The sequence below is a fragment of the Anser brachyrhynchus genome, assembly GCF_964034855.1.
Source record: "Anser brachyrhynchus genome assembly, chromosome: 3".
Lineage (NCBI taxonomy): Eukaryota > Metazoa > Chordata > Aves > Anseriformes > Anatidae > Anser > Anser brachyrhynchus.
Window position 1 is genome coordinate 43,990,269 of NC_137696.1, and position 26,480 is coordinate 44,016,748.

Below are 26,480 nucleotides of genomic sequence, written 5' to 3' on the forward strand. Positions count from 1 at the left end.
AGGTTTCTCTTCTAGAATATTTGAGATGTCATTATTAGAGAAGCATGAAACAGTACAGCCATAAACAAGAAAGACTTCAAAAACGGCTTATCCCTCCATATAGCTTTTATTATTCCATTTTATGTGTTCTGTCACTCACCACAGTGTAAAAAAAGTACATAAATGATAAGGGGGGGACGACGACTTATCTTTCTTAGTTTTGATATAACCTTATTATGCTTTTTTCTGCTGCCTTTTTAGGTGCTCTGCCATTGATCACAGACTGCTATAATAGAATTAGTCACACTGAGGTCTTTCAGCAGATGAAGAGATAATTGAAACCTAGCCACCTATGACAGCAATCCAATAAGCAGCAGGTATCTTAAGTGTCAAGGATTCCTTTAAAAGTTGGGATAAAACTGTTCTGGATTTACTTTCATGTGGCAAAACACTTCCTTTCTTCTCTCGCCTATGTTTTTTTCTACAGTATTTTAACAAATCTTAAAGATTTCCCATGTATCGATGCCAAGGAAACCATCCATCTCCACAATTAAATCTGGCATACCTTGAACATTTCTACAGTGGCATACTAGAGAAAGGATTTGAACTCTTCTAGACTGGGCTTTTCCTTGATTTTTCAGTTCAAATTGAGATGGACTGGCATTCCGGGAAGTTGCCACTGTGAAAACTACCTTATTCTATTATTTCCGTATTTTTTATTTAGAGCAACTGAATTAGTTTTTATGCTAGAAATAACAGAAAGGATTTTATTGCCCAAATACAAATGTTAATTTAATATAAATTTGGAGGACTTACGATGCCTTTAATTTCTTCCTCTGATGGTGTGGTATTGGAGAGAAAAAAAAGATTATTTTCCAGGTGAACTTTGGCATATACTGATAGGCAACTGCCTGGAGTTTGATACTTCTACGCAGCGCACGACCTTTTTATCCAAGAGTTCAGCCAGACCACAAAATGGGAGGTTCATATGTTGCTTTTGTTTCAGGCTTCCAGCAGGGAATAACCAACAAAAAATACCCACAGTAAGAATAAATCTTTGTAGAAGTGGAAGAATAGTCTTCATGGCCCTGAAATACGAGTCTACTACTCAGTAAAGAAGAAGTGAGGGGAGATGGAACCAGTCTTCACAAATGTATTCACAAATGTGCTGAAGGTAGAGGCTGGAGGCCAGTCAGCTTTTCTAACTCTTCAAAAGTTGAAAAGCAAAGATATATCATTTTTGGTGGGATAACATTAAATAAAATACATCACAAATCAAATGATCAGAGGTGAGCTTTATGTTTTGAGAGTTTAAGTAAAAACTGTAAAAAGTAAAAAACACGTACAAACAAACAGAAGAAAGTGATCTTACTGTTGTTACTTATGCCAACTTAAAATTGAGAAAATAACTATGTTTTGATGTAAAAAAATAGTCAAAATTTAAATGTGCTGTTTCATACACAAAGAGTAGATATAAGTAATGTTCTTCTCATTTTACTCTTGAATTCTCATTTCGGTATGGTCATTTTAAAAAATCTATTTGGATATGTATAAACTAAAGAAATATTTTTTTGAAGAAAATTTCTGATCTCTCTTCCATACAAAATAGGGTCCAATGGAAATTCTCGGATTCTATATAATTGTAAAGTAACACCTGATCTCTAGTGCTGATAGAACTAAAAGAATTTCATCTTTAGATCATGGCCCAATTTTAACTGGATGAGGTCTCTCTGGTTAAAATAAGTAAACCTCATTTTAATTCATTTCTCCTTGTTATCAGTGACAACTGTAAGTCCAGAACTGTCTGTAAATCCTGATCAACTTCCATTGTGTAGAATTTGCAACCCCACATTTCAGACATTATTATTTCCAGAACTTTAAGGTTGGTTCTACTTTTCAAAAAAGTTGTACTCAGAAAGACAAAGAATTCTGTCTGGTTTTGAGTATAAAGCATAGTCAAACTGAAAAATGCAGAAGCTTCATTATTTATGAAAAAATATATTCTGCTCTGCCATATTCTCATAGAAGTCTGTTACATAGAAGTCTTGAGATCGGATGACGCACTTGATCAGCAGTTTCTTGATAATTATTTTAATCAACACCTGTAAATACACAGTATTTGAATGAGGAATCTATGATTCTAGAACTAACTTAAAATAAATATGTGCTTTTAGGCCACACATTTTCAACTGTTCTTAAGCATAAGAAGATAAAAGCTTTATCTGTTAAGATAAATCATCACATCAGAAACGTAGCAGGTAATCATAAAGAAAGTCTATAATTCTACCACTGACTAGGCAAAGCAGGAAATACATATCAGCAATACCACAGATCCATCTTTGTAGATGAGCAAAGTCCTGAGAAACATGACCAAATATCTAAGCTAGCCTTGCTTGGGGGAGGGTGCTGGTGGTGAAGGGATTGAACAACATGACCTCCTAATGTCTATTCAGCCCTAAATTATTCTATGATCTTTATATTACTTCAGAGCTGTAATTGAGGTAGTAAACGATGTATCAGAGAGGAAAAACAGAATAAAGAAACTTTCAAATTGAAATGAGTGTACAAGTAAAACTTGATCTTGACATGAACATTAAGAACAACGATTAGAACAAAACAATTTTTAGTCTCACCAGGAGAAGAGTGCAAAAGTGTGCTATTATTGCTTCACTGAAAATTATACCAATATTGTTTTTAAAGAAGCAACCACTGCCTTCAAGCAAAACAAAGGAAGTCTATCCAAGTATTGTGAAGTCTGGATACCAAATAATAATATTTGTTCTGAGAATTAACTGACTTTTTTTTTGGCCACCATGCAGGCTTGATGTATTAGACTCCATTTATTTTTATTTAAATATAGCGTCTATGACCTATATTCTATATATATCAATTAACTGATCAAAAATCATGCCTTGTATTTGTTTATTTCTCTCCCTCATTGGAACTAAATGAAAAAGATTCAGGGTTATGGTTGAAGAAACACCTTTTTATTCATTTCATATATCTAACATAAAATTGACCTCTATTTATATGAAGGAAATTCAACAGTAAAGCTTTTAAGTTATTATTATAGAAAGTTTTTTAGAAGTCTTGTAGATTATATCAATCAAGTGTGCTCACTTTGCTGTCTTAAAAAACAACAACAACAACACAAAACTCCTTAACAATGACAGCATAGAGCTTTCTGAACATTCAATATTTCAGGATTTTTGTTATTTTTAGGACCTGGTTTTATTAGCCTTGGGAGATGCTCCAACTACTAAACCTTGGTCAGATTTAAGCGCAAAAAATGCAAATACTCTTTACAGGCTAACTTATTAACTACCACCACTTTCTGACCAAGAAAAAAAAAATATTCTCACCGAACAGTATCTTAAGGACCCCACTGGGCATGACCCACTAGTGCATTGCACAGTCCCTTCACAAATACTTAACTGCCATCTAGTGGCTGAGTAGCCCGACTTCTTTATGATATCCTCCAGGCTCTCTGAACACTTGCTTCTTCCCTCATTTCTATTATTTCTACTTGCAGTCTTATCCTTCCTTCAGGGCCTGAGAAATTTTGACATTAACAGAAGCCAGGGTTTCAGTCATAAAGCTCAGCTACAGGTCATACAGGAGGAAGAACAATCTCACAAATTATATTGGGGTCTCATCTCAAAGAATAGAACATCAGACACGCTTAGTCAATCATTTCATATAATAAAAGTTTAGTTCATTTATCTACTACCTGAAGACAAAAAAATGTCTTAGTGCTTATTAGGCTTTCTGTACAAGAAACCAAACCCCTTAAATTGCAGCATGTTTAAATTGAAGAGTAAGTTCTAATTTCAAGAAGCAAAGACAAATCTACATTAATAAAACTGGAAACTTCTGCATAAAAACATTTAAAAGACAGTATACCTGATTTGTCTGGGAGGTTTAACAAAGGTTAGCCTCCCCTTTACTGCCCAAGTAAAATGTTCTGCACTTGTGCAGTTCCTATGACTCTAGCAGTAAAGTCTTTTGCCAGGTGTCTATCATTTCTTGCATCACAAAAACTTTGTTTCCTTTCTGTACATATTTAATAAAGCATAATTTTTTCTCAGTGCTAACAAGAGAACACAATATGCCTACATATGCTTCCTGACATTCACCTGCTTTAATTTACAATATCCTAACTATAACATTAAACATTGGGCCTGAAATTAGAATATAAGTTGCTGCACCACACATTGCAAACCTAGATAATTTTGTGAAAAGATCAAATTAAAAAAAATAATTTTTTGCAGCTTTTTATTTTCTGAGATTGGGATATGCTGGCATGACATTGCAGGAAGTTTACACTGACAACAGTTGTTCTCCTTAAAACAATATATCTGTCTTTTGTGAGGACACAGACCACTAACATGTACTTTGCAAAATGCAACAGGTAGACTTCATTATCATTCTGTTCATAGTGAACACTTCCAGAAAATTTGCTTCTTTCATACTCCTTTCTCTCCTCAATGAAAATACTTTGTTTGTTTTACCTACGTGGGTACCTTTTTTTTCCTTCCCTGCTGTAACACTTGAGCAATACTTTTTGTAGGAAAAGAGCTATCTTAGAAGAGACGTTCATTGCCTGCCCACTAATTCTGTTTCGAAAAGTAACCTGACAAGTAGTGAAGGGATAGAAGAGGAGTAGCATATGTTCCCAGGATCATTGGGCTCTTCTGAAAGAACATCTCAAGAAAGAACATGCAAAATGAAGCAGAGCAAAAAATTTTAAATAATAATAATAGTAATAGGCCACAGCATGAAGATTTTTCCCTCATGAGCTCCAAAATCAATTTTTCTGATTTCTACTGAACACAGTTGTTAACCAGTCTCATTTACAGTTGCCTCTATCCTGATGAGAGCCATGTTATACAAAAATGAGAAAGGTTTAAAAAAAATTCTTTATTGTAGAATCACTTCCCCATTTCAGATATATCTTACATTTACCTTCTTTACCTCACCTTCTCTCTATAAATTATCTACCACCCTGAACTTTCAGTTAAGAAAGTTTTGAGTAGCATACATGTTTCCAAGACAAAGTTGAGCTGTGACACTGTATAATAATGAAAAGTAAGCCCCAATCCTGCCAACGTTTCATATTTTTTAGACAGACACATTATGTACTTATATTTAAGGATACCTAAACTTTTTTCTAGTATTACTACGTGTCAAAATTAGAACATTCCAAATGACATTAAGTAATAATTTAGTAATTTAAGCTTAAATTATACTAATTTGCAGTTAAAGGCTAAAGTGTGAAAAAAAAAAATCCCCTGAAACACAGAGAAAAGTTGTCATCAAAGTGTAGTAGTTAGAAATATTCTACAGAGACACTCCAGTAGTTAGAGTTATAATATTTTCAAAGTGGAAAGTATATTCAACATTGCAAAAAGTGTCCTGTAATTTAAGGTTTTTAAAGCTAGAATTGTTTCCCTATGATATTGTTGGAAAGTGCACCAATAGATCATGCAGCATAAATCTGTCTTCAGTGCCTGAGAGCTGCCAAAACGTTGTCTGGTTGGTACTACTTGTTGAAGTACACGGTGTTCCAAAAGGCTTATTATTTTGGTTGAGGGATTATTTGTTGGTTGAAATGAGGTGAACCAAACCAAAATGAACAACTGAATTTGAAATGCTACAGGCGTAATGTTTTTTTGATGGCAAAATTTTCCACTGTAAATATACTTTAGATACTCAATTTAAGCTATCATATAACTAAACTGCTAGAAATTGGATCAGTCTGGCAAAATCTCATCTCCTGAGATAGGATTACAGAGACCAGTCATCTTCAATGGAATGATTAACAATTCATTACATCTGTATGCTGACCTTTAAATAAATGCAATCAGGGCTTTCTTTCTAAATTTGTGTGATACTCAGAATAGGCACTCATTGCAAATGACCAAAAAAAAAAATGTTAAAATAATTAAGATAATAATATAAGAGAACAATGAATTTAGATGACTGTCAAGCGATTTGTAAGTTGTTTTTTTTCCTGTGATGTCCCACTAACAAGGCTTAGTTTTCAAGTGCTCATTTTACATTTAGAAAAACAGTTTTTCCTTTGTGTTACATCTCTACCACATAAAATAAAACAAACTAAAATTGAGTTAAAGTGTAGGGAAAATTGCAATGCTACCCTAAAAGATGAGGGGTGTGAAAGAGAAAAGAACTTGGCTCTTGCACAAAAGTACAGCTGCCAAATCGCAACATCAGGTTTGAAGGTCAAGTTTCTAAATGATTTTTTTTCTCTTCTTCCTTCACTAAAGAATTTAGGCCTAACCAAAATTTGTTTGTTCTGAGAAGACCTTGTAGACATTGTTGCTCGTTCTTGGCATTTTCAAAACTAGGAGTTGAAATGGGTGCCAGTTTCTCTTATTTTCCTCCTGCACTAAAAACAAGCACCCCCATGCCCTCTTTTTTTTAATTGTGACTTTTTAAAATTTGCTTTTGTTCAGTCAAAGATAGCTATCTTAAAACTTTAGGAAATTATAGTGCAAAATATAAGGTTAAGGTCATAAAGGTAAGGAAATGGTCAGAATATACAAACAATAGGCCCTTCCAATGGTAAGAAAGTGCAGAATCCAGACGGGGGTTTATTTTTGTTAGATACACTCAACTGTTAGGGACTTATTAATTTTATCCACTTACAGTTTCTCATATTAAGTAATTTCCACTCTGATTTTCAACGGAAACCAGAATGAAGACATAGTAAAGCAAAAACTTGAAATGATGTTTTGTCAATGAGGTGATCATGCTTACAAAGCATTTATTGCTGCTCTTCATTGATGAATAATAGTACAGAATGGAACAAGTTCACATTATTGCTGTAAAAGACAAACAGTAAGCAAGACGGATGGGGATCTCTAACACCAGCAAATGCAATTCATTAATCAGTCAACATGATAGGTTAGTTAAAGACAGAGGAGACACCAAACAAATGTTATTTGTTCAGGAAACCAAGCAGTGCTCTAGTGCTGCTGGTTAAACTTCATTCCAATAGCAAGAGAATCAAATCTTTAGGGAAAGTACCTAAGCAGTCATAAATATTTTCATTAAATTTCCAGTAAAAAAAAATAATTATGTAGATTTTTTTTTCTGATAGTGAATTAAAATTCTAGATATAGATAAAATATGCAATGTGCAATATCTTTCTGGATATATATGAGTAAGCTTTAAAAAAAAGAAATGCCAAAAATATTGCTAGTGAATAGTAGTAAAATACTGAAGTAAAATAAAAATGCATGGGACAAATATTTTACAATTTACACTTAAGATATTGCTATGCAGAATAATTTTGTGATATAATTTTAATTAAAAAATCTAGTCTTTAAATATTCTTAATTATGGAGATTGGAAAATTTAGGTAACTGACTAGAACTCTTGACATGTTGTTTGGTAAGACAAAAACATGCAGGTAATATACCTCCTTCCCCCATCCACGTTCATAAAATCCCTGCTTGAACCTGAACTGCGTTTGCAAGTCTAACAATCAAGAGAATACATTTCACTAGGCATTTCTTATTTTCTTACTCCAAAACAAAAGCAATGATCATTTTTATAAAATACTGCTCAATGCAGCAATGCTTGAGGCAGCCAGTCATTTGCATAAAAGAAGAGGGTTGGGGGAGAAAAAGATCAGCCCTAACCCTCTCTGAAAAACATCTCTGCCACCGTTACCCACACAAACTTCAGTAGAAGGTCTGGTTATATTAGATAATCACTATTTCTTGGCAATACCATCAGACCTCTGGAACCAAGCATTACTTCTGAATGAAGTGAACAATAACATCTCATAAGAACCATCTTAGGTAGGCAGGTACCTTGAATCTCTGTATCTAGATACACTATGGAGCACGTTAGTATTTTGAAATAAAAATTTAGATTTAAAAAACACTTCTGAATATTTGCATTCTGAAAATTCATTACACAAATAAGAGCTATTGCATAAGTGTCTGAAGTACGTCTTTTCTATTTTTCTCTACAGAATGCTAGATAGAACACTTCTGTCAAGATCTTACCTGTACCTGCTGAACATCTTCTATGAATTGTTTTTCTGTTTCTAGTACAGTAGATTTCAACTCTGAATCTGAAAAAAAAAGTATAGCTTCTACAATATACATAGATTTCATTGATCTTTCAAAATACATACTAAGGATTTAATGAAAAGAGGATACAATTAAAAAGAAAACTGTTAAATCTCCCACTTTCCAAGTTATGCATCTAAAGTTAATTAAGCAGGTTGTATATATAAATAAAGCCAGTCTGATCTCAACATGCAATGTATTTATTAAGACTCTACAATAAATGATATGGTCTTAGAAGTATACCACAAATCTTCAAAGAACTCTTTTCATTGTCAGAATTTCTGTTTCAAAGAAAAATAGTCACTTATGGCTCTATTATTTTTATCCCACAGAAAGTTAAGTAATAGTTCTCATGCTTATTCTTCTCTTCCAACCTCATTAAGATGTATGTGTCCTTAAGATCTGCAGATTGTATCTGTTCACAAAAGGCCACTAAAACCCATAAACGGGCTGACTACTGTTGGCAGACATGTTGTCTTTTTGACATCCTCCACAGGCCCTCCTTTGTTCTACTATAAAATTTGAGATGGCCACTAGGAGACAGACAATGATATAGATCTAAAGTCATATTTTAAAAGTGTTTGAAAGACAATTGACCTTACTAGACTAAATACCTTTTGAGAAATCTCAATTTCATCCCAATGATATTATTCCCCCTCTCTGGCATCTTAGCAGTATGAAGATAGTTTGGGACTGTACACTTATTGTGAAACTGTACAGTCATAGCTTCCCAGAACTGGGGGCATTCAAGCTGAGGATATAAAACTAACTCTTCACCTTTTGAGTCTATGATCCTCTCATTTGTGTAAAGAAACTGCATTAACAGCATTAATTTGACTTCCAGAATTTTGACCACAATACTCATTTACATTGAAAGACAGCAGTACTTCATTCCAATAGTACCTTTTTCAATTATTTTCTACTTCAGAATAACTCATAAGAATCTTAATAAATATCTAAGAATTCCTCCATTTAATTACCCTCTTTAGACAGTATACTTGCACAGTTATGGTTTTAAACAGAACCACAGATCTCCAAGCAATGAAAAATAAAATGTGGGACTAAAAACTTTTATCTGTGCTTCCTCCCCCCCCTCCCTGGAAAAAGGCATCAAGGCATAAAACTCCCCCAAAACTGAATTTCATTTCTTAGTTTAGAATAATTTTTATCTAGGTTTTATCTAACAATATTAGTGTTTGAAATCTCAGTTTTAATAAAAATGTAACTAAACCTAACTATAAAAAGTTACATTAAAACCTTGATTGTGCAAATATTTATTTCAGTGAGAAGCATGTGCTGCATATCTGTGCTTTGCTTGTGCAGTGATGCATTTTGATTACCTACTGAATAAAAGAAATCACAAATTTTGTGCTGAAAATGAAACAAGCATGTAACAACCCAATACACATTCAGGATTCTCAAGTTTTTGATAAGTTATTGCAAAGAATAACAAAGATATCTTTTTAATGTATTTGTGGAAGAGAGAGTGTCTTGTAGTTAAGACAGAGGGCTGTGATTTAAGATACATTTTTTACCCTATGCTTTCTGCAGGTTTAAAAAACCCTACCCTAACTGTTCTTCAGTTTCCTTGTTTTATAGGATATAATTAGTAAAGGGGAGGGGGGAGGGGGACAACAGCAGCTACACAGTGAAAAGTTCTCTAACCAGCTTAATAGCTGCTGCTAATTATGTGGATTATGCCTCCAATTAGTCATAGTCTACTTTTGTACACATCACAAGAATAGAAATTTCTTATACCTTCCCAGAGAACGTCTCATGCATCCTTCTTAGGGTACCACTAAATAGCAGGCAAATCTGATGACTATTTGCAGGAACATGGGAACAGTTTTGATCAAAAAACTCCACATTCCTAATTCCTATACATTTGGCCTCCTCACAGCTTTCTGACAATCCCGTCTGTTGGGAAGTGAGGTGTGTAAGCAGGAAGTGTCATTGCCAGAGGCAGATAATCTGCAAGGCTACCGCTTGAATACTAACAATCCTCAACTTATTTATTTATTCTTTTTATTTACTAAAACTACATTTCAAAAGTCTTATCTGGCAGAATTTTCCCAATTATAAAAGGCTGGATGAGGATAGGCAGTCGTTAACTAGAAATAACCCATCATGTCTGACTTTGCCATGTTTTGATTATGGATAAATCGCCTTGTTGCTGACTTTTACATAACTCCATTTACTGAAGCAAATTTAGGATGATACCAACAAATTGGTCACTCAACTCTCAGGGCTACTAAAACCAAAGAATTGTCTCCTCTGAAGGAAGGAAGCTGTAACATTTTCAAAATAAGCAACTGTCAGATACTTGTTTTACAAATTATTTGGAAGAAGAGAACTTCTTTGGCTAACCATACCTCAACAGATTTGCAAACCCAGGAAAACAGGCTTTGAATCATCAGATAGAAAATTAGCAGTTTACATACCACTACATTTCATTCATGATATCGACAGATTTTGTCCGAAAACTTCTCTGAATCCAGAACAATATTTTTGGTAAAAGTATTTGCTAACTGAACCCAAAGTTATGTTAGATATTTCTAAACTGTATGTTTTAATATATTAAAAAAAAAACAACTGATCACTCTAATAGCCTTCTTCTTGCACCTAACAATGCTCCATAGGATACAGCACAGCAAAGCTATTTAATATATACTATATGAAACAGGGATACTTTGCTTGTTTAGGAACAAATTACCTAGCACCCTGCAGAATTTCCTCTTGCCCTACTTAAAATTTGAAGACCTGGTATTGCTGTCATGCTGACGACAGCAATAAAGACTATATATAAAAATATCCTGCTACATTCCTCTCTGGATAAATACTTTGGTCTAAAATGCAAGTTTTTGCTTATAAACTGGTATCTCTAGTGTTAATATTGTACATGTTTAACCATACAGCAAAAACAATACATATCATAAAATATAGCTACTCTGCATACATTAATTTAAATCCTTAAATAATTCTTGCCCTCTCCATGTTTCAAAGGGCACCTATGCATAAAGCAATTTAATTACAAATCATGAGGAAGATGTGGATCCTTTAGTATTCACGTGAAATATCACTCACCTCTAGGTTCTTCCACATGGCAAGCACGCAAACAAAATGTTAAATTATTTATCTGCCTGAATTGTATTCAGAACAATTTTATTTTTCCTTTTCTACACTGCAAATTCACACCAACAAATAAAATTTCAGTAATATTTTTTAGAAGTCAACACCTCAAGTAAATTTTGAGAACTATTTATGTTCCATTTAGAAGTGGTAAAATACACAATTTTCCCTTTTTCTTCTAATTCAATTTTCTTAGTGTTTGCAGTTTTTGAGAGGGCCATAACTAAGGAACAGACAAATACTATAGACATTATGTACATGTAGTAGGAATAATATTAAATAGAACAAGATTGGATGGAAACAAGCAGTGTATAAAATGAATAGATTTAAGTATTCCTTGTGATTGAAGTACTCTTCCAAATAGTACTTCAGTAAAGTAAAAATAGTAAAAAAAAAAAAGTTTAAAAATGCATTTCAAAACATTAAATCTATGCTCATCTAGACATTAGAAACAACAAACTTGTTGTTTACTTGCTGTCATGATAAAACCTCAAAGTAATATAATGAAAAAAAAAATACATTTTCTCTTTTGTCTTTCAAGTGACATGCCTGTTTATAGAAACCCTGATCACACATCCATTAGCTAAATCTCCAAGAAACACAACCTTTCTTAGAGCACCTGGCAATGAATTCAGTTACTACATAGGGCCACACTCATTTAATACTACATAAAATAGTAGATCGTTAGTCAAAAACTGGACTATTGCAATAGTGTGTTATATATATATTAGTAGTATCATGCAGTAGTGTATTATATATATAGTGTGTATTATATAGTGTATATAGTAGTATTATTGCAGTAATGGAGTGTTCCACACTCTGAATTGCATCAGTGATATGCAGAAATTTTTCCTTGACCACAAAGCCACTGCATAAACAGAATAATATAGCAATGTTGCATTTTTGTTGGCACCACTTATTTTGGTTGTGAGCACTGGAATAAGTGATACCAGCAAAAGAGAACTGTTGCCATTACAAGTTATGTCCATGAAAGGAACACTTTGCTTGTGTTCCAGAGGAAGTTGTAGAGAAGTCCCAAAGAGAAGGAAATCTGAAATTAACTCCACCCAAAGGCTACAAGCACAATAAAGAGATCTGTTGAAATAATGACTTAATTCTTCAAATTTAAACAATGAAAAAAGGAGTGGTGGGAAATGGAAAAATTGAAAATACCCAGTGGCTCTCCATGGAGGTCATGGGAGATTGAAAGTGATGAGAGTCATTGAATACTGATGCAAAACTAAGCCTTTAACAACCTGCGGTATTTGCCAATCAACACTACTAACAGAAAACAGGTTTGAAATTCTCTTCTAAATTTTTTAGTAAGCTACAAGAGGGTTTCTCATTTTGTTCAAGTCTCAGCTGGACAAAAGCTTTTCGAGTATGCTGAACATTTCAGAATTTGGCTGGTAGAATAACCTCATGAATATTTAAGATAAACTGACTTTTTAAACTAGACCTCAGTTTATTTTTCAGACACACTACTCCTACCTCTCTGTCAGCAGGGGACAGCTGAATCCACGAAGGAATAACTTACACCACTCTAATAACTTTCAATATAACACCAGTGGGCTTCTGAAGTTTTCCATATTTTTAAGAATAGAAAAGTACCCATATATTTCATGACTCTGAAGGAATATAAAACTGGAAAAGAACAACGGTCAAAATACCTGGTAAAATCCATCAGTCAGCAGATGCCAGGTGCACATCTTGATTGTTAACAAAAGGCATATATTTTTGCTGGATATTTTTTATTAGATTCATACTAGCTAACAGTATTTCTGATGCTAATCCAAGATCTTTAGAATCAGGTATATCTTACAAGTTAAGATATTAAGGTCATATCTTGGATTCTAAAAGGCAGCAGCTCACTCCCCATGCCATACATATATCTTGTCTGCGTCCAAGAATATACCTGTTTCCGTAATTTTGAGTCCTTTTTCTTCATCTGGTGGTTTGGGTGGGGGCCACACAGATGGAATTCTCCTTGGAAAGCTTCCTTCAACGTAATCTGATGAATGTGTGGGTTGGCTAACTGCAGCCCAAGTATAGAGCTGGTCTTGCTATGGTTATAAAACAGAGGGAGAAAAAAAAAAGTTAGGTTCATATGAAGACATTTTCAAAATATCAAAGCCTTTGTTTCCAACACAAATAGTTCATTATCCACCCCTATATCAAGGCAGGCTTCTTTATATACTCTTAATTTTACAAAGACTTAGCATAAACCTGCATTAAAAGAACTGAATGTTCTGATTTTGAAATGTTCTCTAACAATAAAAAAACTAAACTTTTACTTATCTGCAGCACAATGAGAGGCTAGAATACAGTTCCGCATTTCTTGAGCATGTGAAGAACTCTGACACCTCTCCTTTCTTCAGAGAGATAAGTTTCTGTCCATCACAACTGTACTATTTTACATAGGACTAGTTCACAGTTTAAAGAGAAAAAATATATTTCAGTCCATACTCTATGTTTTATATTAAATGTGCAAACCAAGAAAAGAAGCAGGAATATTCCTAGGAACATTTCAACATAAATTGAACTGAGATATTTATTCTTTACAACTCTGCTGATTAGTTTTTGTCATTTACATTTCCATATTCATAGAGAGACAGCTAAAAAGGTGAGATGGCTTTTTTTGGGAAAAAAAGAAAATTAAAGTATTCTCAATCCTCTAGGATCAGATCAAAATATCTTTGTTTTTCAATAGCTTTGAATTTAACCTGCTTAGTAAAAGTAGGAGACATCCAGACTATCCGATGAAAGGCACAGCAAACAGTTACTTATGCTTTAAACCAGAAGTTTAGCTGACCACAGTTCAAGCAGTTTTTGTTGCAACTCTCAGTATACACACCAATATGCTCACATTGTGATTAAACCTTTTTAATACTGTAAAACTCTACAAAAAACATTCACAGCAAGATCATGAATGTCCTAGTATTTGGCCTGGAAATATGCAAAATACTGTAGTACAAAACTGAAAAAATCAAGTCACAGGATAAACACACAGTTATAACATGCAGTACTATCTTCTTACAAAGATCACATTTATGATCCCTCATTCACACTTTTGTCTAAGTAAAATATTGGTAACATATTTGTTTTGCTGCATTCTTAAGATCTTTGCTGCATTTTTAAGATTTAAAACTTTTGATTGTTTCTCTTTTACACAGATCCTAAACAAGTATTGAAAACATTCAGGGGAAATAACAAAACCCATTTAACACTTCTGGGGATAATATCTACTTCATGTGACTAAGTTTCTACTTGCCTAAACATAAGTTGTGATAAGAGTGGTAAGACCTTATTCTGTTGAGGACAACTTCCTTAGAACAAGCAAATGCTGGTTATAAAGGAAAATGATCTGGTTTATAGACTGTGCCGCAAATAGAGTGAAAGGAAGCTAATTATATCTTTCCAGTATTAAAAACATGGTAAAAATCCAGACACATGAACAGACCTTCAATAAAAGGAAATGAATAAAAAGCCTAATACAAAACCACATCAGGTTGTTTACTTAGCCATGAATTCTGTGTTCCTTGAAAAGACTATCCTTTCCTTACTGGCTATCCTGCTTCATTTGAATACCTAAACAGGCAGGATTAATGAAGTTTTCAGTAACTTATTACTTACCATTCATCTAATTAATGTAAATATTTGCTTTTTGAGCATTTTTCAGCTTCAGACTAATTTCCAGTACAGTGGGAGTGGGGGGGGAAGGGGCAGGGGCAGAGAGATCTTACCAGTAGACACTGTGTAAAGAAGAGGAAAAGGTACTAAATATTGCCATTTATCTTTTTTTTTTTCTGCACTATCCAAATCTCAAAAAGAGTAAAAAATTCAGCAACAAACCAGAACAAAATATTGTCGCCCATTACATTGCTCAGAGTTGTAGGCCATACACAGTCCAAGGAACACAGAGAACAGCCTCTGCAGAGGGCTACTTGGGTAAGCATAGTCAACTTTCAATGGGGATTACTTGTAGGGTTACAGAGCTATAAAACAGAAAGTGACAGACTGTAGATGATATTGACATAATATAAATGAGGAAGACAATTAAACTACTCCTAAACATATTTCAGCATGCCAGTTCTTGAAAAATATAGCATAATCATTCAACCAATAAGTTTTGAAGTACGATTAGTCCACTTGAATTAAGGTGTGTTAAAAATCATGGTATGTCTCAGAACTATGGTACAGATGGGATGCATTAGCAAGGTGATAAAACATGAAGTACCTATGTTTCTGCTGATAAAATTTATGACATATGAACTATGAACAGTTAAGACATCACACAACTCCATCACAGACTCCCCTAAACTGGCATGGGATATTTGTGAGTATAGAAAATCATTTCTTGTTTTGTTATTTTTACAGTTTGGGATATTTTTTTTTCATTTTCTGTTTGACACAGAGAAGGACAGGAAGTAGAACTGTAACATAACAGACATTTACAGAGGAAAATCTAAACTTGCAAAAATGCCTTGAATGGACATGTGTTACAGACAAAATGCATCAGTGTTCAACATATAAACAAAGTGTTTAACATAGCTAAGATCTGATTACTTGCAAACTTATAAACAGAATTTCATATATGAAAATCCCTCATGACAGAAAGGCAGTCTGAAGGTCTAGACTTGGAGTTGATAGTCGATAAACTGCACTTAAAATGGGAAAAGATTAACCCTGTCTCCACTTCCATGTCCTTCAAGAGATGGATCATTTGAATGTCCTAATGTTCAAGACACTGTCCAAAATTTCTTTGCCTTTTGTCTTTAGTTCCTTGGCAGTTAATATAATGACCCATCATGTTTCTCCTTCTCCAAAACTGATAATGCCATAAATTTGCATGATTATTAGAACATTTTGAGAAAGTCCTTTAACATAATAGAATTAGCTGCATATAGCCTATTCAAGCAAAATAAATAAAAAAATCCAAATAAAAATCGGACAGATTTGCTTTTGCCATTAATCTTTTTTTTACTACAAGGATCCATGAACTTCCACCTCCAACTTTTTTTCCTTTGGCATTTTCATTTTAGAAGCAGTTTTTACTAGATATCATTATAAGTACAGCTAATGAATTCTCTTACCGTAATCAAGCTTTGAATGCATCTGGAATTTCCACTTCATCTTGTTCAGACTCCGCTATCTAGGATAAAGCACCGCTTTGGGATGAAAAATAATAATAATCCCTCTACTAAGCGATCCCAATCTTATTTATTTGGACTAATTTCTGGGCAGACATTGAAATCTTAAAGCTGTCTGAGTCCAATGTACTAAATGTGATATCAAGAAGAGAGTTCTTGTTTCCACATAACCTTACACAGCACTTTCCACTGGTTCTTAAAACTGCAGAGCGTTTGCACATGGGCGAGGCAATTTGCCTGCAGGATCTGATGATACACAATCAATAGACATTTTACCACTTATAGACACTAGTGTTGAAAACAGAAATGCACACCATCAGGTCTGTAGTTTAACTCACTCTCTTCCCAGCCAGATGTCACCAGGCACAAAATATGGCTTTTTGTAACAAACTTTAATCCTCGGGTACCATAACACTACATTTGAGGTACAAAAGATATTAAATATTAATTACTTTCCTTCACAGTATGAGCTAAAGATATGCTTACTCTCCTACTAATCTTTAAAGACAGAAGCCAATGCTGTGAGCTACTGAAAGTAAGGGCCTCTCATAAATGATATGAAGAAAGACGCTGGTGGACCCAGAAGAGAAGACCTACAGCAAATATCAGAAAGCACAGTGGTGGTGCTTGAGCTTTCAGGGAAGGGACCACACCAATTTTTCACACTAAGAGACCAGGTTTTCTTCCTGTGCCAAAGACTGAATTAGAAATTATCACATATACCACTGTAGGAATACAATGCACAAACTTGTATCCATGCTTCTGGCAGCAGTATTGCTCCTGTAGATGTGCAGATTATACAACCTTCTGTTCAATGCCACCTTGGTTTTTAAATCAACTGTATCTTCTTCCAGTTCGATGGACAAAAATAGCCATTGTGAGAAATGGTTGAGAGGTACAAAAACTGGATATGAAACAGCAAAAAACAAATACAATGCTATCCAAACAGGTTGCAAAAGCATAAATTTGCAATTTGAAAAAAAAAATCTGATCAGAGGTATTTTGAAAATTCTCAAGAAAAAAAAAGAAAAATACTTGAAAGTCAGATCATACATGGTGAGATGGGAAAAGGCAGGGCAGTTTCAAAGGCATACTGCTACCAGGAATAGCATCTGCACTTCAGCTCAGAAAAGCAGCAGATGGCAGAAACACATTAACAGTACCTCCAACCTTTCTTATACTAGAGTGAATTGGTACTAACTTCCCTCGTGGCTCCCGTGTTAGTCCATAATGGAACCAGGCCCTATCTCTCACACCATTTCATTTCAAATAAAAAACTTACGCAATTTTTCACTAGAACCCCAAACATTCACAGTTATCCTAAAGAGGGGAGGACAAAAATGATTGGCATGTCAGCAGGCCGGTATAAATGGGCCAGGAGTAAACACAGGGTGATAGTTACTAGAAGGTTCCCACTAATTAAATCAATCTGTATCTGAATGTCCTTCTTATAGGAAGAGCTAGGAGAGTGGGGAGGGGAAAAAGCATAGCTGCATTTGAGGTGGAACTAGATAAACTTATAGAAGAATTAAATTTTATGAGACTTGAGATAATGTCGGGGTGGGGTGGGGGGGCAGAGTCCATGACCTGGAAGGTGTTTTCCAGGCTAAGAACTCCAAGGAGCTTGTTCCACAGATGTGCACCAATGTGTGTAATTTAGACTGTACTACAGTGGTTCATGCAGATGGAATTAAATTTCCTGCATGGAAAAAATTTAATCATTCCAATATACTAAGTATATAAATTCTAAAATGAAAGAAAGCAAATTGCATGTTCCCACTGCATGTAAGTAGTTAATTGGACAGGCAAGGTTTTAGTTTGAGAAATTAGAGTCAGCCTACCTCAAAATTCTCTTATCAGCAGGAGACTGCTTTATTTTTAGCAGCTTTTAAAATAAGGAAATCAATACTATTAAGAATGGGAAAAGTAGTTTACTTTTTGGGGAGAGGTTCTGTAGCAAGGCTCTAGCTGACCGTTGCCAGATACAGAGCAGTATTAAACATGGCTCTCAGTTTCTGCTACCTTTGGCTGCACTGGTGAGCACAAATGCCTTACAAGGCTGAAAAAACACCAAATCAGTCAGAATACTCTAACATATCCCTGAAGTAGCATTGTAACTTCATAAACTAAATTTGATGACTAAGCATTATACTTTTTTCTTTTTAGAAAACCGAGGTGCCTCAATAATGCACTTAAAAATACCTCTCAATTTCCTGGTCATGAAACACTTCTTTCCCATGATAACTCAGAAATGACTCCTCTCCAACAAAAGAAAAGAAACTTCTCTGATACCATCAAACTTCACCTATGTTTCAGTATTGTGTCCAGGGGATGACGGAGGCCAATAGGGCACACATAGACCAGCAGTTACAGCTGTCATAGGAAAGAAAATCAGAAACCTAAGTTTCACATTTCCACATCTATTCTTATCCAGTTCCAGAGTTATTGTCTCAGTCTTCCTGTTCCCCAATAACTTCTGGATTTAATATAGCTGAAAACGTTGAGCTGGTGAACTTAACTGATTCTCCCGTTTTCCTTGGAAGAGAAAACGGTTTTCAGAGGGAACAGTGACTAACAGTGCACAATGAAATAGAAGAACCCAAAGATCTAATCTCTTTACCCATGGGATTCAAACTTCTGTGTGGAAGACCACACATCCCAGGACCTCTAGATTATCAGCTTAAACCATCTAACAGTATATACTACCTCATTCACTTTCTTCAGAAATTGTAAGCTTAGGCAAGAAGCTTCTCCATCAGTAGTTAGTTTCACCTACACCAACACTGTTCTGCAGTAAGTTTGGATTCTGACGTATTTTAATTTTCCAAAGGAAGCTGTTTCATTGTAAACTTCCTTTCACCTCAATTCTATTTGAAAAGGTAATTACTACTGCTTTAAAAACTTCCTCTTGAAATGACATGCAAAATGCACAAATTCAGCTGTCACTGTATTCACAACTCCAAGCTAGAAATGGTGGACATCACTCCATCTCTTAAGTAAACTACTGTACAGAAAGTCAAAAAATATAAACATCTCTGGAGGTGACAGGTTGACCATCACCGTCATCTTACACACAATGATTCTGAAAATTTTAAATGGGTGGCGTAAGCTTAATATCCAGCACGTGCCACTTGAAGCACCTTTTCAAAATAACAAGCATGTAAGCAAAGCTCTTTGCCAGAGAAGGAAAGACGAAAAAAAAATGAGCAAAAAACCCCAACCACCTAGCAACATCCTACATATAAAATACCACCATTGTTAGTGGATATGGTAGCATCACCACAAGTAACTGAAACATAGAAAGGACAAAAAAAGAAAAAAGTCTATGAGACCAGATGTAACAACTATAAAATAAACATGCAATTAAAATTTAAAAAAGGAAGCAAGGAAGCAGCATAATAGGAATACTTCAGCCCAGTGAACATCCAACTGTTTTCATTTTACTACTCTTAGGAACATTCAGAGTTGCTTACCACAAAAGAAAAAGCATCACAAAGTGTGGTTGGGCAATGGAAATGGAAGAGGAGACATGAGGGGTTTAATTCAGCCAAACTCAACTGCCATGGTAACTACATGACAAACAGATTAAGGCAACTGATTCACAAAGTATTTTCTCTGCACTATTCTACAATTTTGCCTTGTTTACTTAAAAGCCTTATTCACTACTGACCCCCAATACACTGCTATGACAAATATCATAAGATAGGACTACATCTAATCTTATACATTTAATTCCTGAAGCATTTTAAGTATGCTTGAAGAAATGCTGCTTTGGTGCCAATTTTGTGTGGAAGAGAAGTTCTCCTTGCTGAAGTCGATTCTTGTGACAGTTGCTCCTTGGAAACTGATCACTGGTGTTTTGGCTCTCTGAATTCTGAGAAAGGAGTTTGCCTGTAATCTGCTCAACTACTAATTTTCAGACTGGTGTAAACAGTGTTAGTAAAAACATTAAGAAAAGGCTCCATGTCACTAAGCCCTCTTCCAGCTGACCTGCAAAGTCCCAACATCTGCTACTACTCAGCAGAAAGAAAAGTGTCTTTATTTCCTTGAAAAAGCATCTGTAACACCACAGGTGGTGGAGATAAGAGGAAAACAAACATTTTAATAGCATTTTCCATTTATGCCATTTGGCTCTCTGCTTCCCTGTGGAACAGAGAGTTTATTCAGAAATAGATGGCAACCTAGTCAGACATCACACCCGCAAGTCACACAAGGGGCAGTCCCTCTTCCAAATTGTCAAACATACCTATAAACCACAACATAACAGTAAAGAAAGACACCCTCCTGAAAACGTCTGTTTAGCTCTTCTATTATAGAATATGGTTAAATAATTTCTAAATCAAGATGGCATTAAAAGAAGTATTCAAAACACACAACAGCATTCAACAAAGCACCAAAAGGATGTAAAGAGGGCTAGACTAATCAAAATGACACCTGAAATAAACAAAGATCAAAGCTTACAGTGTGAGGGCAGAAATGTCTTGAAAAAACAGAAGACATTGCTGGTTCATATCACATGAAAACAGTACCTGTTGCAACATTATATTGCTAACATACAACAGAGACAAAGTTCCCCAAATAAGAATTACACTATGGATACAAAGCTATGACTAATTTTCTTTCCAAAGCTGTTACAAAATGGTAATAGAAATCCTCTATCACAAAATTATTTTATTTTTTTCCACTGAGAATTGGAGTGCTTTAAAACTAAACTACTTGGAAAGTTTACCACAAAAAAAAAAGGCATAAATCTGCTATGTAGGGAAAAAAGTGCCCATAGCTTAAGACTGCACAGTATGAACTGGAAAGTCTGGAATCAGAATTCTCAAGTAGGGACTAGACACCTACAGTCTTTAGAAATTTCAGCTTCCGGATAAAATGCAGACAAACATGAAGTACAGTAAATATTTCTTCATAAGAGTTAAACAAAGAAAAGTTGCCTTACATTGATAGGAAAATGTCAGCTTTTATTGTTGTCTAAACAGTTTTAGTTCTAATGCAAACGTGTATATTTTTATTGACATTACTGATGGTTCTCCTAGCTCCTGTGATATATCCTTTAAAGAATAGCTAAATAGGAGATAAGATCTCTGCTTACTGAAAATTGTGATCCTCTTAACAGGTGGCTGCAAAACTTACCTGTAAAACTCTCCTGTGTGATTACATTCTTGTGAAAGATGAACTGTTCAGACAGCTCAACCTTATGTTGATTTTACTCTAATAGGGTAATATAATGAGGTACCATGTGAAAAAAACATGCTTAGGACTACACCTGCACTACATAAGATTATTAAGTAACATACCACAATCATTTTGGACTGACAGTTTCCCACAAAGCATTAATTTCTGACATACCATTCAGTCACAGTCACTTTCATTTGAAACTTTAGAAGCACTTTCAAACAAGTCACAACTGTTAAAATGAGGAAAGAAACAGGCTACATGTATTTAAAAGGCAAGCAATTATTTGGAGAACACTCTTTGAATAGGCTTTCTTTAACCAATCTTTCTATAAAGTTGTTTATTGACTTGCTTGGTATTTTTTAATTTATTTTATAAAATACTAGCAGAAGAATGACAGCACTAAAGATAGGCTGACAAGTAAGAGATCATGACTTCCATGAGCCAATAACTAGCAGCCCCTCAAAGAGGGAAGAAACTATCAGAGAAAAATCATATTTCTAGAGAATGATTCTGCCATTGCACGTTTACTTAATCTTTATTATTATAAAAAGAGTAGGTAGGAAGAGCTATAGTTAAAGCTTCCACCGGTGCTTAACAGCAATCATCTTAAAAATCCCAACGTGTTTCTGTTACTTTCAGAGCTTTGCTCAAATTTTTCAGGCTAATTTTTTACTCTGAGTATCTGCCACAATCTGCTTCCTAGGAAACAACAATGGGTCTAGATAGAACATGGAAGTTTTCTCATAAGCTTTTACAAGAGTTCTCAACCTTCTATCCTTTGGGCTATAACTTAAAGTTTGACAAAAAGGTCACTGATACTTCAGGAACATGCTATTTCTAATCGTCATTAAGATCCATCCAAAATCTGACTAGGTTATAAATTTCTGAAAATTAGAGACCCTCCGCAGCAAAAATTTCATGACAGCTGCTAATTCTCTGAAGATTTGTGTTTTCATTTGGTATTCTTTGGTCCTTCACTTTTAACATATACTAACAAAGTAAGCACTTTTAACAAGAACTAATAGAAGTAAGCATCATTTTCATAAAGCATAACCTACACCAGAAATACAAGTGTTAAGAATTTTCAACTGGTTTCCAGAAGCCATTATAATACTAACCCAAAAAAGCAAGAAAACAAGAGTTGTGAAAGTTGCCTTTACCCTTAATAAATTGTAAAATTGCAGTCAGGCAGTGCAGAAGAGGAAAAAAAAATAGGATCTAATGAGAAAATTAAAATAAGTTATATATATTTATTTAATGGGGTCCACACTAAAACTTGGAATGATATCTTGAGAGACAGACAGACAGATCTTGGTGTGTTACTGACATCACAGGCAGAGGTTTGGACACACTTGCAGGACAGAGAGAACTAAAGGTGGCCACCGGGCATGAGTAATAAAGAAGATGAGAATATAATCAGAGTGTGTAATTGCAAACATTTCAAGCCAGCTGAGAGTTCAGCATTAGCCATGTTAAATTAAATTCACTGGAGGACATCCAGAAAAGGAGATCAGAGTGAAAGAAAAGGACTTTTAAATAATCTGTTTATATTCATCTCAGGCCATAAGCAATAGATCACAGAGTGAACAAAACTTACTGAATTATTTTCATAAACTGTAACCTAACTTTAGAAGAAAAAAAAAAAAGACTGTGGGACCACACTTAAGCAAAAGGGGAATCATGGATTTTATTCAACATGAAAAAAAAATACTAAGTGAAAGCTCAGAAATGCATGTGATCAGTCACAAAAGGAGAAAAGAAGAGGTCCAAATAAGGATTTCAGTGAGGAAAAAAAAAGGTTGGCAATCCAGCAAAAAAACATGCTGAAGGAGTGACCTAAGAAGCTTTATAAGAACCAGACTAAGACAAAAATCAAAACAGCCACAAGTAACTTTAAGGAATAAGCAATCACCAGAGCTGGATGCAGCAGGGAAGGAGGACAGTGAAGCGGCAGATAAACCTGCCTCTGACCAGGACAGGGTTACGGGAGCTTTGAGGACAGCAGTTTCAGCTGAGTGAAAAGGACACCAGCCAAACTGGAGGTGATCCAGCATGGAACTACAGGCAATAGCTGTTAAGCGGCACGTCTGATGAACTCAGAGATGAAGGAAGAATATGGGACTGGCTGTGCTCCCAATTTTGAAATAAAGTCAAAGATGATATATCTCCTAATTCTAGATGGGTAAAACTTTAAATACTGCTTAAGGCTAGTCTAACTCCTCTGTCTTTGGAATCAACAGTTAGGTCAACATTAAAATCCTGTTCTAAAAAGGTAAATGGACAAAAAAAAGAATCAGAAAAAGAAAACTATGAACACAGAGAGAAGCAAGAGGGGACACAAGAGTCACATCTACATTAAAAAAAAAGTAATAAACATCATCATGAGAACATTTTTTCCACAATAATTGTTTCATTTTCTTACATGACACTTGGCATTTATTTTCTGTAAGATATTTTATTTACTCACTCTATGAAACAAGATAAAAGTTTGGCTTCTCCTAGGTTAAATTCTCAGCTATGAGTTTATACTGCAGGTTCTAAAAATCTTCACCCTTACAGGGTTTGTAATGAATAAACAGGTTGGAGTTCCTGTACTATGGTTACCAACACTGAAGAAGAAACATATTCCCAAATTAAGCAGTAGCAGATCTCACATTTGTGTCCTGTGAAATGCATATATGGATCATAGTGTTCAAGGCACATATATGCTCCTTTGAAGAAGGATAGATTATTAGTTGCATACACATGCATAAGGCTTTATGCAACTTCTCACATTGTTTCACAGGAACATCATCTATTTAGGGCACTTGTACAGAAAACAGAGGATTTGTGGCTTACCAATACCCCAACTCAAATTGAGATCACTGGTAAGCCAGAAGCATCTTAAACTACTGATGCAGTGTTTACATGGCTGGAGGCTAAACTACTGTTTCTTTTCAGACAGTCCATCCTGTTAAATACGGTCAATGAAAGATGACTATAATAATTCTCTCAGATAAAGCATTGTATAACAGTTCTGCTTCTGCTTCTTTCCAAATTTTTACTTTAATAAAAATCTATAAGTGAAGAGAAACTTTTTGAATACAACACTTACAAAAAAAATCTCCAAAGGAGATGAGATTAATTAAAATATATGATAAAACCAAGAGAACTGAAAACATTGCTACAATGTTTAAACAAACTGAAAAATAAGAAACATGTCTTTTCCTATAACCTTACTGAGTATGTATTGGAGTATGTAAGAGGAAACTTTCAGATGGGTAGTAATTTTAAGGTGCCTGAATAACATCAGTATTATAGCCATACTCCATTTTTCATATTTTCCAATTAATTTAGAAAAAGTTTGAAAATGCTTTAAACACCCTTAAAACACACACACAAAGATTGAATGTTTTCTGAGTGATTTTGTAGGAAAACTAGGTTATCTAGGAAAGCTTGTTTGTTTTAAGAATTTATCCAGACACACTTATTCTACACTTTCCCTTTACCAGCTGCATTACGCTATTCTTCAGCAAAGATGAGAAAGATTTCAAAAGTTAAGAAGTTCTTTTATATCAAATCATTTACTATTTCTAAGCAAGCTTCATTTCCACGTGTAAAGTAGAAATGATCTTAAGTGTACCAGTAAACTATTAAGTAGATTAGTTAACATTTGTACATTATTTTGAAGTCATTTAATGAAAAAAGCCTTCGGTCACATAAACCAGTACAAAGAATGGTTAAAGCTAAAATTTTAGTGTCAAGGATCACATAAATAAGTTCACTGTAAAACTTCAATGGTTGTACGGTATCGCACAATAGAATCATATCCTAATGTTGAATTCATTATCCAAGGAGAAGGAACAGCATGTTAGGCGATGTCTACAACACAATCTCTTCTAAAATTTTGTAACTGTATGCAAACGCCACCAATAACAGCACTATGGCCAGACAGCCCAAAGGCACAGATAACAATGTAGTTGGAATGCCAGTAAATTTGTACTGTCTCTGCTTGATTTTGTATCAAAAGTTTTTCAGAGGAAAATAAAAGTTATCTAGCACAGATGTGTCATTTGGGTTCTGCAAACATTTGTGACACACTTGTCTCTCTTTGAAAAACAGAAAAAAATAAAACTTTTCCCGTACTTACATCAAATGTGGGTGTGCTTTGCTGGGCACTCTGATTACATGGCTCTCTGAAGCAATCAGTGAATGGAAGTAAGAGACCCATTGCAATAATACGAGAACATAGTTTTTCTGCTTCTTCTTGCGGTGCATTTTCCTGCTGGCTGAAGAGCTTTTCCAGCAGAGTTCGTCCTGCCAAGGTGATGACATACATCAATAAGAATTCGTAGCTATCTATGGGATACAAAGATTTAAGGCTTTATAATGCTTATTGAAAATCTCAACAAATATTAGAAATAAAGTGAAAGTGAAATAAAGCGGAAAAAAAAAAGAATTACGGAGAAAAGCAACTGACAATAAATACAAAAATACAAAATAGTTTTACAGAATCATTTGGACTGATTGTAGCCTGATTACTTAGGACACTAAAGAAAACATACATTGAGCTGGCTGCACCATGGAGTGGGAACAAAAAGCACGATTTGCTAGTGAAACATCAAGTTCTTCTTTATATTATACAATTATCCTGATGGGAAAAATGAGATATTACCAAGAAATGAAGTAACTTTTTCCGAGGGTGTCACACAAAGTTATTATAGAATCAAGTCTCCCAGCTCTTGGAATGAGCCTTTGTTTTTTTGAATCACAGAGTGATCATAGTCTTTAAGAAATTGTGCTCCAGTTCTGTGTAGAAGCTCTCAATAGAAGATCAACAAAAACAACATCAAAAAGAAACGCTGATAACTACTCTGCTTAAAATGACATTTAATACAGCTCCAGAGCAGCAGAATGCTCCAAGCTAAGATGCATTGCCACAAGCAGCAACACA

At 34.7% G+C, this 26,480-nt stretch overlaps 1 protein-coding gene across 7 annotated transcripts in view; it reads right to left on the reverse strand.

Annotated features, from left to right (window-relative positions):
* The window catches only part of FMN2 (formin 2), a 188,465-nt gene that overhangs the window by 118,962 nt on the left and 43,023 nt on the right, over positions 1–26,480 (reverse strand). For all 7 annotated transcript variants that reach the window (XM_080585106.1, XM_080585107.1, XM_080585108.1 and 4 more), the window contains 3 exons: positions 25,677–25,843; positions 13,129–13,276; positions 8,019–8,086 (listed from right to left, as the gene is read on the reverse strand). In XM_080585106.1, coding sequence (XP_080441232.1) covers positions 8,019–8,086; positions 13,129–13,276; positions 25,677–25,843 — 383 coding nt within the window. The remainder of the gene's footprint in view (positions 1–8,018; positions 8,087–13,128; positions 13,277–25,676; positions 25,844–26,480) is intronic.